This window comes from Patiria miniata, unplaced genomic scaffold, assembly GCF_015706575.1.
Source record: "Patiria miniata isolate m_02_andy unplaced genomic scaffold, ASM1570657v1 HiC_scaffold_20, whole genome shotgun sequence".
NCBI classification, from domain to species: Eukaryota; Metazoa; Echinodermata; class Asteroidea; order Valvatida; family Asterinidae; genus Patiria; species Patiria miniata.
The window spans coordinates 36,225,867-36,240,651 of record NW_024037059.1 but is presented as its reverse complement, the minus strand read 5'-3'; the positions used below and the strand labels follow the sequence as shown (position 1 = coordinate 36,240,651).

The window sequence follows — 14,785 nt, the reverse complement described above, 5'->3', positions numbered from 1 at the left end:
TTTATGTGTTTGGAATCATCTAAATAGATCGCTAAGACACCATGTTGAATATCAGCTTGCTTAATTGTGTGGAAAGAGGGCAGGGTTGTGATTTTTGAACGGACTTGTAAAACATTAGAGGTGTCCTAAACTACATGATTTCCATTGATGTACGTGTAGGCCTATGTGCATGTATGTGAGGAAGCGCCAGCACAAGACTAAGGGGAAAAAAATGACAAATCGGTTCACAGTACTAGGCCCAAACTCTGTAAAGCAAATGTACAAGAACCACTGATACAATCTTATTTCATTTCAAGATTCCAGCAAAGGACACATTTTGTCCAAAGTTATCTCGAAACAGTTCGGATCACTCAAAACATGCAAGTTGTGTTAAAACAAACTGTTTATATTCCATACCTTATTTCACTAGCCTAATTAATAACCTTTACAACGAAATAATCATAAAAATAAATGGTATTATTAAAAAAAAAAAATTCTCACTTACCACTCACTGCCTCGCAAATGGGTTTCTCGTCTATTTTCAAGGGGCACTACTGACGCTTGAAAAACCTCATGGATTCTCAAAGAGTCAAAGACCGTCAACTCGTTGCAAATTAAACTTTGCCGTGTGCCTTATCATCTAGCACGCTGCGCGCTGACTCTACAGGCTGTTGAAAAATGTACCTTTAAGATGACGTCACATGACAGGTGATGATGTCATCATGACGTCACTTGTCCCTGCACGACTTACCATGGAGTCTTAGTGTATGACAAGTTTCATCAAGATTAAAGTCTGTTTATTGCCAAAACTGACCCTGAAAATGAAACATGTACAGAGTCTATGGGTTTGGGATAGAAGAACAACGGAACAAATCAGAAGAAAAACCAAACCTATGAAGCCCGGGAAGGGACAGAGTGGAATTTCCTAATTCGTTCTCATGAATTTCTAACTCGTTCGCACGAATTGCTAACTCGTTCCCACAAATTGCTAATTCGTTTGCACGAATTGCTAATTTGTTCGCATGAATTGTTTTTCGTTCGCACGAATTGCTATTTCGTTCCCACAAATTGCTAATACGTTCGCACGAATTGCTAACTCATTCGCACGAATTGCTAACTCATTCGCACGAATTGCTATTTCGTTCCCACGAATTGCTAACTCGTTCCCACGAATTGCTAACTCGTTCCCATGAATTGCTAATTCGTTCGCTTGAATTGTTATTTCGTTCGCACGAATTGCTATTTCGTTCCCACGAATTGCTAATTCGTTTGCACAAATTTTTATTTCGTTCGCATGAATTGCTATTTCGTTCGCACGAATTGCTATTTCGTTCGCACGAATTACCAACTCGTTTCCAAGAATTACTAACGCGTTCCCAGATCCACAAGTTATAGTTGAGTATGTATGGGGATTGAACCCCCGTGCACCCCCCCCCCCCCCCCCCACCTGGCCCCAGAACTAACTTTCACCAATTCTTTTGGTGCCTTGTAGGGTCCTAAAACACATATTGGATGTTAACAGTAAAAAATATTGGTAAAAAATGGAAAAAGTCACATATCAGCCTAATAATATGATAAAATCATGAGTGAAATTGTTAGTTATATGTTTTGTACCCTCACAAATTCATTTCTGGTATCGTTTTTTTGGCTATCATGCTTCAAATGTCCGCCATCTTGGATTTGAAGCATGATAGGAAAAAAAGGATACCAGAAATGAGTTTCTGAGGGTCTAAAACATATAACTAACCAATTTATTTATGCTTTTCGTCGCGTATCTGACGAACCAACGAATACGCGCAAATGCGCGGAAACACCATTCTGAGAAAAACACGTTTAAAGTTTAACACTTTTTACGTGTCCATTTTCGATGCCACTTTTCCGCTTGTTTACATTCTTAATTAATGCAAGGTAGTTAGTTGTTTGTTTAAGTACATCTATTACTTTGTTTTTTGCTCAAAAGAGTAAAGGTTTGTCTAATTCTTGCTGTGAAACTTATTTGTCACTTCGCGAGATAGCAATAAACGTCATTGTGCTTATTCGCCAAGTAAAAGTCTAAGATAACATTTTGATTGTGCACGCGTTTTCGCATCACCAATCAATGGCATATTCGTCACTTCTTTACAATGCTAAATACGCACATTTTCAAAGAAATGTTTATGTTTTACAAACTTTTTCTATATTTTCTAAGGAAAACCATATGGTAATGCTTGAACCCCACGTTCAAATCCAAGTACTCGCTATTATATAAAGTAGCGTAATTATATACAAACAAGTCAGGTGTGTTTACAAACACAAATGCCCTGCAACCGTGACTGTTCCCATGACATAACACCACTCTTTAACATCAACTTACATGTACATGTAATTGTCACATGGAACGTTCATTGACATCATTAGTGTTTTCTGTAGGTTTTATATGAATTAATCCCTATTATCTCAGAATAAATACAAGATTTCTTTTGTTTTAGCCACTGTGACCTTGACCCTTGACCTTTCAGCCCCCAATGCAATAAGTTTCTTAGGATTACCAAGAACGATCCACAAACCAAATTTGAAGTTCATATGTTAAGTATTTCTCAAGTTATCGCGCTGACAAGATTTGTCCGGCAACACACACACACAGTCGTTTTTTGCTATGCTTCCCGAGGATTTGTGTTTTCCTTTGTTCCCTGATCTAAACCTTTCCCATAGACTAAGCGCACAATCCTTCATTCGAGGACAATAGGCACCGTCGTTCGAGGATGAAAGGCCCCTTTGTGCTCCTTTTGTTGTCTGTCCTCGAGCGTAATACAATACAGGAACACATGTGTGTAAATGCCAGCAATCGTGGACGCCCCATTGTCCATAATCCTCTTTCCTTTGTTTGTACTCTTTGGCGACAGCTCTCATTGGTTTTGTACACGATTTGATATCGTGGACATTCGGTCAATCGTGGACGTATTGTTTGCACCCCAATTCTTTTGGCCTACGTCCACAATTGCCAGTGTTTACATACTCGCGCTTACATAGGCATAGAAGTGGGGTACTTCCTTTGTTCTCGTGTACTAAAATTTGCAAGGTCGCACACTTATGTCAAAATGCTCTTATTTTGACCATAGTTAATTTCCTGGGCTGAAATTCAGTCTTAATATCCCTTTTCAGAAACTCTTCCATTTGCGACGGATCAACCCACCTTGGACATTCCTTGTTTTTGAGTAAAATCCATATATCTATTTCGTGAAAAACTTGTGGGGTACCAAAACGGTACCCCGCAAGTCGGTGGGCATTCCTTGTGGGGTACCTCCCATTGTTCCGGTACCCCACAAGGCAGTGTTTGTACACGCACACACACACACCCACGCACACCCACCCATGTTTGTTTTACATACGCTATGTGGACATTCCTTTGTTTTCGTGTAGTTAAGAAAACTCGGTACAAAAAATAACTTTACTTTAACTGTGAAAACTCTTTCAACCCAATTTTTTTTTCTATGATTCCCTTTAGTGTTTCTCTTCATTTTGCCACGGATAAACTTAACCCAAAAATGCCTCTAAACCTGTTTTCCAGAGAGGGCGAAATGTTATGTGGACATGGCTTAGTCCACATAACGTCAACACAACCTGCTTTATGTGGACGTCTTTTGTTCACAAGTCCACATAGTGAATGTAAGACAAACTCACACACCCAGTCGTGTTTTACTATACTCTCGAGGACAATGCTTTGTCTTTTCCTTTGTCCCTGTAATATAACACTCTCCCATAGACTAAGCACACAAACGCACGACCAAGGACCGATTTCAACAAAAGATGAACTCTCGAGGACAACAAAGAATCTGTTGTTCTTCCTTTGTCTGTCTGTCCTCAGGGTGTATATACATGTAGTTCACGTACACACCCACACACCCACCCACGGAAGGACAAGGCGGAAACAGTATGCCCCTTTGGCTTCGCCGCGGGGTATACAAAAAGTTATTATAAAGGAAAATATCTCGAATGGACGCAACAAAATAATAGGGAAACAAATATGTAAATGCAAACTAACAACGAACAACACTATTTATTCATTCATTCATTAAAAGACAGCAATTGTTTTAAAAACAATCATAGTTTTGTTTCATAATCCCATACTTTTTATCTTCCCAGGCATAATAATCGCAGTGCAGGCTTATTACCATTAGACATTTTGCTATAATTAGCCGCTTAAAGGGCTCCGTTTCCAAGAATACAAACTTTATTGTATCTCGAAATGCAGTGTTTTTGGTATCCTGTAGACCGTCGTCTTTTAAAGAAAGTGTACCGCACATGTTTGAAATGGTTCATATTTTTATTTTATTATGATCCTAATCATCACTCTCCAGGGCACACTTTATTTCAGTATAGGCTCATTCCAATGAGGTTTTTTGCTCTAATTAGCCACTTAAATGGGCTCCGTTTTCAAGAATATCTTGAAATGCAGTATTTCGGGTCTCCCATAGAACGTAGTTTTTAAAGAAAATGTACCGCACATGTTTTGAATAAATAATATTTTTATTTAATAATCCTTATTTTTACCCACTTCATTTCAGTATGGGTTTTTTTCCAATACGGTCATCTGCTCTAATTAGCTGCTGCTTGAAGGGACTCCGTCTTCGAGAATATCTCGAAATGCCGTAGGCCTATTGTGGAATTCCTATAAAACGCTGGTTTTGAAGGAAAATATATCGCACGTTTTAAATAAATCCCAGTCTGTTTAGGCTTATATATACGCCGCGCAGACCTAGCCTAGTACTCCGTTCATTTTAACAATTATAACTCCACACACATAAAAATACATAAAGGTGAAGTAGTTTCGGTTATCTCTTTTTAGTCATCATTATAATGTTGCAGTGCCGTTAGTTTGTTTTGAAAGCTGACGGAAAGCGCGCGAAACAGAAGATCCCCGGTTCCCTAAAGGGCCATTCAATTATTAAGACGAGTTTGTGGGTAACCAATAACCTGATTATTCCTAACTTCATCAGATGATAGATGTGCACTGTCCTGATATACCAAGCGTTGAATAAATTATTCGTCAGTGTGCAAGAAACAATTTTTTCAACATGTGCCGATTCGTCACTTAGTGGGTTTCGGAACAACAAAAATGAAGTGTTTTCATGAATTAAAAACCTAAAAATATGACAATTCAAATATTTTGAATCCTAAAACTCAACTAAATAAAAAAACACCAAAATGGCCCATTCGTCACTTCGTCAGATATGCGACGTTTTATCACATTATTTGGTTGATATATACCCTTTTCCCCTGTTTTTACCAATTTTGGCAGCCATACTGGCCGCCATCTTGGATATAGCCTTCGCATCGTTTTTTTCTTCTTCTGTTAACATCCAAAATGTGTTTGAAGACCCTTATCCCTTTCCTTACCATGGGCGACTTTTGTCGACAAGAAGAACCCCCCTGCTGGTTCCCATGGGCGACTTTAGTCGACCAGGAAACCACACACAGAACACCCTCAACACTGATAAATTCACTACTTTTCAGAAAGGTGGCATGTTGATATGTTTGGCCGTCCATGCATCAACCATATATCAGCTGAAAGAGCATTTTCGGATCATTCTAATGGTGTAGTTTATTCATAGTGAAGCCATTACAAAAAAATGAGAAAAGTGCTTCAGAAGTATCCACGCACAAATTGAGGTATGGAGTGCCATTTGGTCATGTGGTGAAATGGCTTGCAGTTTGATAAATGGGACCAGATGAACAAAAAGGCATAACTTTCTTATATTTACACATATGGACTTCATTTTTACATCACATACAAGAGTAAGGTTCAAGGAACAAACTTTACACACGACACCTATGATTTAAATCACTCCTTTGCAGTGAAAATCTGGGTTGAAAAAGGTGAGATTTGGACTTGTGGTCATTTTGTTCACGCTCTAGTGATTTCTGCATGACTGAGCAAACAATTTGGTCCCGGGGAGAGCCAAGTCAATAAACAATGTGGTAATGATAGGGTTAAAGGCACCCCAAAAAATTGGTGAAAGTTATCGGGGGGGGGGGGGGGCCATATATACTCAACTATAATTTGTGTATCCGGGACGCGTTAGTAATTCGTGGGAACGAATTATTAATTCGTGCAAACGAAATAGCAATTCGTGCGAACGAAATAACTATTTGTGCAAACGAAATAACAATTTGTGCGAACGAATTAGCAATTCGTGCGAACGAATTAGCAAAATCCCAAAAAAAATTCCACCCTGTTCCTTCCCGGGCTTCATACAAACCCATTAAAGGGAATATACATCATTTGCTTTTGCTGTAATTTTCAGAAATGGATGGAATTGGGGGGTTGGAAATATATAGCAAATATAGTTACACTGACTTTTTGAGGTTTTGGGTTCAAAAATGCTATAAAAACCAAGAAAAACAATCATTTTCCTGTAGTCTGGTTCCCTGACTCCATATAAGAAGAAACAGAGCAGTTTACATACATTGGGGAATTGTAAGGTCAGGGAACCAGTCTAGCTGGCTTGTACCCGTTCATAGGTGTGTAATCGATTGCAAACAAGTGCGATGGTCAATTGGGGCCAGTATTTGAAAAAAAAAGCCAGTTTTTTTCCAACGCTGATCGGCCGACCAGCGTTGGAAATTGATACAAAAATACCACTTTTCTTGAAAATGACAGTATACCAGGTGCCATGATTTTACAGGATGCTTTACACTGTCATTCACGAACAGTCCAGCAAGGTATTTCAAAATGATTTGGTAGTTTTATTTTTTGATGTTTGCAAATGTTGTATTTTCCCTTTAAAGACCATATATATCAGATAAAAGAGGGCATTATCATAAGAAATTGACCTCAAAATACACTTTTTAACCTGATTTGATATTCTGCCTTCTGAGAATGGCCTTTAGATTAAATCTGAAGATAGCTCCTTCTATTGCACTGTATAGTGACAAAATGAAGATGTCTTACAGAGATTCAGGTTTTATTAAGGGAATAAATGTGTGTTTTGGAGGTAATATAACACTCTGTTTTTGGAGTCCGGTCTTAAACAGAGTGTTTAATACCGACCAAAAACATATTTATTCCCATTCATAAATACATTTGTGGTCCAAAAAAAAAATCTTTTGGTCCAAAAATCAAAACAAGCCAAACACTAGACGTTGCCAACCATTTTGTTCAACAATTTTACTTCATGTTTTATGAAACACCCCTCAGACTATAATATGGAATGTTCCTCTACAACTCCTTACCTTATAAGGAGATTGGCGCGTGCGTATAGCGCGATGTCGCACAGAATGCACCTGGGGCATTGCGTTGTGAATTTAGGACTATAAAATACTGACTCACTGGTAGTATTGCGCATGCCTACGTGAGGATTGTGAACGTTCAACCAATACAACGGTAAGAGGCACTGGATTTTTAGGAGTCCAAATTTCATGTGATTAAGAACAGCCAGCCATGTCTTTATCATCCATTTAAGACCGGCCACATGACGGGCTCTCGACCAATAGGAATGGTAAACTGTCTTAGGTATTTATGAATACACTGTTTGAAGTACATGTATTAAACTGACAAGGAAAATCACATGCCCCATCAATAATAACTTTTGTTGCTTATGCCAACCTACATGTAGCTCACTAGGTCTAACAAAATTTAAGAAAATAACCTTAAACTGTTTTCTGGGTGTGACTTGTGAAATAGACATGTTAATTGCAAACTGCTTTTATAACAGCCTTTTGTAGTAATACTTACATTGAATGCTAACCATGCAACAAGTCTGAAGCATCTTCTGATTTGCAGGAAAAATTCCTTGATTTTTGCTGAAAGAGGTAAAACGATTTCTTCATCTTTGTCAGTGGTCAACAATGCATCCCTGCTGCTTTGACTGCTGCTTTGACTGTGTGATGATGTTTCACTGAGCACCTCTCGCTGCACTCGTAAAATATCTAAAAATAGAGACAACGATAACACATTGAGTAAAAAAAGTCAGTCCCGGCACCATGTGGCGTTCGCCACTGTGCGGCACCCTGTGGCGTTCTCGACTGTGCTGGGGGACACGGGTAATTCAAACCCACTGCCCCGTGTTCGGTGATAGGATGGAGGGTGTAGTGCAGCCCATGTCTGGACTACGTTTACCTTGCCGACCCTTCTTAGGTTTGGCTCTGGCACAGGAGTGTAATTTAATAACTTTGCCAGAGCAGCCCTTTCTGTTTGGTTGTTCCGACTAAGCTGGCCGGAGATGGAGACTGTTTGAGGTCCCCTACTCGGCCAACGGAGCTGCTGACGCGGTAACAAGTGCTGCAACTGATCCTCAAAGTTCGGTTCGCTTCCGTTCGGTTGTGGTTCGATTTTTTTTCTCCGAACTTTGGTTCGGTTCGGCTTTGGAAGTGCGTAATGTACATGTCCATGGTACAATGTACTGGGCTACAATGAAAAGCATATAGGCCGTTCCCCTGTTCGAACAAACACGTGTGCAACGCGCACGTCTGACAGAAATAGGCACAACAATTTCCACATGCTTTACAACACAAGTTGACGGATGGAATCTTATTTTTGTTGTGTAAACAAAATACCGTTATAATTTTAGTTGATGACGTTGAGAAATGAACATCATAAATTGCTACCGTGTTACCCATCGCAGCCCTATCCGACCCGGGAACTATGATAAAATTTTCCCCGCACACATGCTGACGGTTTTCCCGACGAGTTCCGTCCCGTCCGAGCATGCCCTGAGAGCACTAAAAACTTGCTTCGTGACAATAATTGCTGATTAGTTTTGATCTAAGAACAAACAGGTCCTTTTACTGTGCCAAACTTTTGAAATCATAATTATTTTATCAACAAGCTGACAAGTAGCTACCATAACCTTTTCGATTCACCCATGAATATTCATTCTGTGGACGGATCCAATAATTTTGTAAAGGGGTGTTTCACCCTCTTTTGGGAGATTACATCGTTTTTCGTATACATTCTTTACAAAAAAAATATATTGTGAAAATTAAGAACTTATACTGAACATGGGAAAGAATTCCGACTCCATAAAAAGTATTTTTAAATGTTGACAAGGTAAAGAAAATGAAAATGCTGGTAACTTGTGCCGAGGAAAGCGCACCCTCCACCGCAAATGGTCTCCTGCCCCATTCCATTGAGAGAATTGCAGGTACGTACGATTTTTTCAAGGTGTATCGGCCCATTATTCTCTTGTATGCCTGTCTAGAACATCGTAAATAATGAAGATGAATGCTGAGACTTTTCAACATGGTAAATTCAATCATCCGTGCACGTTAATTTTGCCCTTTCATTGCAAGCCTTAGGATTCTTAGCGCCATCAACAATTTTTACCGAACTCTTCCGAACAGACTTTTGGATTCGGTTCGGTTCGGAAGGCCAAGTTCTGTTACTTTTAGTTCGGTTCGGCGGTTCAGCTGCAGCACTAGCGATAACGGCGCAGCATTACCGGCAGAGTCCCCCGAGAACTTGGTCTGTCCCAGGGGAGATTCCCTTCTCCCAGTTGTGACAGGCCAGTTAAAATAATCTCACTACCACACTACACTACACTACAACTCATCTTCAAACTCTTATATCAAAAACTTCTCTTAAGCGATAAAGGGCAGTAGAAAAAAAAAAGAGTAATGATACGAGCATATTATAAACATGTCCTAACCGACCTGCCGCTTAGAGAAAAGAGGACGCTCACGTGGCATACATGCTGCGGGGCACTATGGGTAGGGCACCAGAGGGCACTATTGTGTAAACTCTTAGCGTAAATACCTACTGGTCTAGGGAAATATGCAAAGAAGTAGATTGCTCTGCAGGTAAGATGAGTGACGTAGACAGCAAAATGTTAGAGAACCGCAGGAACTTAAATATTGGGTTTTGCCCTTCACTGATGTATTTTACAAACACTGTATACTCTGTGTTGTCCCGAGTAATTGTGAGAAAAAAATCACTCAGGTAGGACTCGAACCCATGACCTCCTGATTACTAGTGCAGACTTCTTACCACTCAACCATCGATCTTGCCGAGTTGGCTGGCCAGTTGGTTTGTGGTAACCTCAGGAACATTTGGTTACAACAAACTGGTTTTTATTATTTGATTTCCCTCATAATGTGTGATTTTTTTTTCTTCAAAATTCTGTCTTTTGAGTTAAAAGACATGTAGGAACATTGGTCAAAATGTGGAAAAGCAGCTACTGATTTCATGAGAAAATCTGCCTCAAAATGAAGACAGGGATGGTTCTAAGTACCCCGTGAAATTAGTTCACCTGAAATGGTATCGTTTATAAGAAAACAATAATTGAAGGTGGTTTTAAAACATGGGCACACTTTTGTATGTGCTTTTGCAAAGGAATCCGGTTACAAGACCCGAAAATGTCTGCAAATGCTGTCTCTGTTTTCTCCAAAATGTATAGTTGACACTGAGCTATAGTGGCTGTTTGTGGAACACCATTGACAATGAAATAACCCAGTAGAACAATGCTGTCCTTGGGCCATTTTAATCCTTATACAAAAGGGCGCTCCTATCACAATATGAAACATAGCTTTCCCTCCTTAGTCACACTCCTTAGCTTCACTCTTTCATTAGTCACACGGTTTTCATATAAGGTGTCATCTCTATTATTGATCTAATCCTCATTGTAATTATTCTTTTTGTCTCCATCTTCAGTGTCCGGTCTCGTGTTTTTTGTTTTGTTTTTGTTTGTTTGTTTTTTGGTGTTTACTCCTATTGTCTGTGTAAACTGTCCCGGGTGTCTGTGTCTGTGTAAAGTTGTTCTCTACAAGCCAAGGTTTATATTGGTTTTATTGACAAACTTAAGTTGAACTGCTTGTAGAAAGTATGGAAATAAATGTTGCTATTGAACTGAATTAAATTGAATTGAGTTAAAACTTCCACATGCTAGTTGTTATGCACCCATCTTCAGATTTGGATCAATTTTTGGTGCTTCAAAGGGGGAACAAGCACACAAACAAATGATCCCAAGTAACTTTAACTTGTGATGCAGAAAGACATACCTGTGGTATTTATCAACAGTGGAGTTGTCTGGTCATCAACTGAGGATCTGTTGCATATTTGTCTTTGCTTAGCAGGTTTAGCACGCTCTTTGATTAGACGTAATGATACTGCAAGGTATACAACCACTGCTGGTACAATACTGATGAATGCCCACCTGAATAATTGCCAAGAAAACCATCTCATTCATTACATATCACATGTTGAATCCCTTAGAAACAAGAGGGGAGGGACCACCTCCTCTTTTGTTGGTCATTATGTTTCCGTTATCGCAGTTATCGAGTTTGTTGAGATATCTAGGGGGTGCCGCTGCTTGAAGTATCGGCACATTCTGGGAATGGACTGGTTCTAGTTTGTGATACCATGTAAACATCGTACAGTGGGAATAGCGAAACCAGATTCATTTCTTGCATGCAGTATATACATCGGTTGCTTGGCTGCTTGCAATTTACGTTGGTTCAGCCAATTTTTCCAGGCGTGTCAAATTGGTCAAAACCCGTATTTTATGGGGAAAAAACGTACAGTCGTATTTTCAACAAATTCCCGTACGAAATACGGCAGAATTGTATTAGTTGGCAGGTCTGAGGATTGGACCTTGTCTTTATTGCAAAGAAAAGCAACATTGCCCCTTTGATGAGGACTTGATGTCACACAATTCGTTATTATTAGTATTTTTTTTAGCTGTTTCAGAGTACCAACTCTGAAACACCTCTTGTTTTTGTTTAAGATTTGTTTTCCTTTTTTTTTTCTTTTTCAGACTCCTCAATGTAGGTTTTGTCCACGGTTTTCTTCTACCCATACACTTGGCACTTTCGTAAATCCGATCGACTTCAAACTTGGCACACTCATACACAACCACCCTTAGATGTATGCCGAAGATTTGTCAGGATGACGTCATCAGGTGTCAAGTTACTCACATTAAAGGTGCATTTTTTCTTCATAGGGTTTGTACATGTTTTTCTTCCAACTCTACACTTTGGCACTTTTAAATGTGTAATTGACTTTAGACTTTTTTTTTTTTTTTTTTTTTTTACATTAATAAGGCAAACACTGTGCTGCATGATGAACAGGCATTATCTGCATCACTGTCATGTCAACCAAGCATATGGGCGCAAAAGTTCAAATCAGAAATTTAAGAAAATGACCATAAATAATCTGTGACTTACTTATCCAGGTTCCGCATATCTTGGGAATGTTCCTCACCATTAATAAAGCAACCTAGTGAAATAAAAATGATTTATTAAATGGCTTCAAAATATTTTTAAAGTGCTTGTTGGGACACGGTAGGCTTCTAGTATTTAATATTGACTGCTTCGAGTGGTGTGGTAAAACTAGCCTCCAAAGGTGATCCATGGAATGTTCTGTTTCCCGAGGCATTTTCGTTTATTTAAAAAACATCATGCTAATAATATGCATTTTTTAATTGTAAAAACAAAAAATAAAAATCTCCTTTCTTTAAAGGAAGAGTATATTATTTGCAGCTATCCAAAAAGTAACTGCAGAAATTATTGTTGAAAAGCGTACTTGGTTTAGGGGCCGTTCACAATTATCAACATTTTCACGAGCGTACAAACCGTACGCTGGGGGGGAGGGGGTTAATGGCCGCCGTACGCTTTTTTCTTTTTTGTAAATGTCGATATGTTTTCTCGCCCGTTAATGCCCGCCTATAAACGCTGGTTTTTTTTTTGTTTAATGTCGATCTGTTTTCTCGCCCGTCGCCACAGCCGACAGCCGCAATCGATGCCGATCGAGCACTTGCCGAGCCGATCGCGCCCCGCGCCAGGCCCCGCATTGCATCCCATGAACGTATTGTGTACAGCATGCGCGGCATTGTCCTACACACGTACATGAAAATGTACTTTGTATGTACATGTATAGTCCGTATCCACTGCGTGTTTTTAACGGCCGGTGTCACATGTCATGGCCAAAAACTTGATCTACAAAAGTTACAAAAACCCTTGCAAGTGTCTATATATAGACTTGTGTGAAAAAAAAATCAACATTTTTTTCGTACACTTTTAGGGGGGAGGGGGTCTTGAAAAAGTGTACTCTTTGTACACTTGTGAAAATGTTGATAATTGTGAACGGCCCCTTAAAGATTGTAATGGCACTAATAATTTCCGTAAGAAATTATTCTTTCTTGCATGCTGTCGTATTGAAAAAAAAAAAATACAAGAAGGTCAATTCAAAAGATGCGTCTAAAGATGTTTTTTGGGTGGAAATTTCATTACTAGTTTGTTTTTAATTCAGTGAAGCCGAGAATGTGTGCATGCAAGCGTTGATGCATGCGCAGTTGCTATAATTTGTCGGTTCAGTGCGTGACATTATGTAGCTGCAATTGGCTGAATGAGCATGTGTCCTGGACGCTGAATTCGGGCGCCATTCAAAACATGACAAAGCAACATTGAATTGAAACTGAGATCCTAGAATATTTTTTTTCTTTGAATGTAAAGCATTCACGGAGCAAAAACTCTTCCGGTAAGTTGTCAAGCACCCTTCTTTAGATTTTGATTACTTACAAAAAAAGCACAAATGACAAATGATGTACTCTACCTTTAATCAGTATCACTGGCTGCCTTTTAGGCGAGCGGGCGAACCTTTGAAAAGAGGCTTATTTCAGGAGTTTAAATGCCCCAGCCTACACACACCTACACCATACATCATTAGAAAGCTTAATGTGTCTACTAAGGCATGATGTGGAGCTTGGAAATTGGGAGAAATGTGTTTTTGGCTCATTTGGGTCTAAAAAGTCACATTTGTGGTCAAAATATGATTTTCAAAATGTGGTATTTTTGATATCTGTGAAACCAGCCTCAACCATCGAGGCAAGTTTGAGACCAAATCGACGTTCCATAACTTCAAAATAGCCATCTACAGATTACAAAATATACAGTAACTATTGGCAATATTGAGTGAAAATGTGCACTTTTCTCAGAATCGTTTTTCTACGAGCAACATGAAGGTACAATTTTGGTTATTAGCCAATTGCCCAACACCAAACACACCTACATCATACATCATTAGAAAGCTTAACATGTCTACTTTCAGATTAGGCATGATGTGGAGCTGTAAAACTGGGAGAATTGTGTTTTTATGGCTCATTTTGGTCTAAAAGTCACATTTAAAAAAAAATATGATTTTACAAATTTGGTATTTTATATACCTATGGGACCAGCCCGAACCATCGAGGAAAGTTTTAGACCAAATTGACGTTCAATAAATTCACAACTACCCATATTAAGATTACAAAATGTACAGTAACTATAGGCAGTATTGAGTGAAAATGTGCATATTTCTCAAAATAGTGTTTTTTAAAAGCAACACTAAGGTAAAATGTGACCCGCTCCACAAAAATGAGTCTGTTGTGGCAAAACAGAAATTTTGAGTTAACTACATTAATAAAATGGGAATGAAATAAGCTTTCATTTGGTATATCATGGGCCTCTCTAGGACATTTGGTTGCACTGTTGTGCCTTTTTTAATTCTGTCAAGTTTTTGCAAAGCAAGAAATGTCTCAATGAAGAAAAAAGGGTTTAAAAATTACAAATACACTGTAACTAACCAAGAAAAGCACCAAAAATCATAAATTTGTTAGTCTTTTTCTTACAATATTCAAATGTCTGTGTAAGATATCTGAACTAAAACATACAAACAACCAAAATAAAACAAAAACAAAAAATCCAAATTTTGAGCAAATTTTCACTGTTTCCATTTAAAAGTGGTAAAAGCTGGAATTCAAGCTATGCGACATCAGACTCATTTTTGCAGAGCGGGTCACAAATGTTTGTTATTTGTCCATTGCCCAACACCACACACACCTACACCATACATCAT

At 38.9% G+C, this 14,785-nt stretch overlaps 1 protein-coding gene across 1 annotated transcript in view; it reads right to left on the bottom strand.

Annotated features, from left to right (window-relative positions):
* The window catches only part of LOC119728900 (battenin-like), a 47,628-nt gene extending 35,434 nt beyond the window's left edge, over positions 1-12,194 (bottom strand). Inside the window, exons 1-3 of the mRNA XM_038201332.1 lie at positions 12,118-12,194; positions 10,954-11,108; positions 7,694-7,887 (exon numbers count right to left, since the gene is read on the bottom strand). Of these exons, the coding sequence (XP_038057260.1) occupies positions 7,694-7,887; positions 10,954-11,108; positions 12,118-12,134 (366 nt within the window). The 5' untranslated portion in view covers positions 12,135-12,194. The remainder of the gene's footprint in view (positions 1-7,693; positions 7,888-10,953; positions 11,109-12,117) is intronic.
* Positions 12,195-14,785: the final 2,591 nt, after the last annotated feature.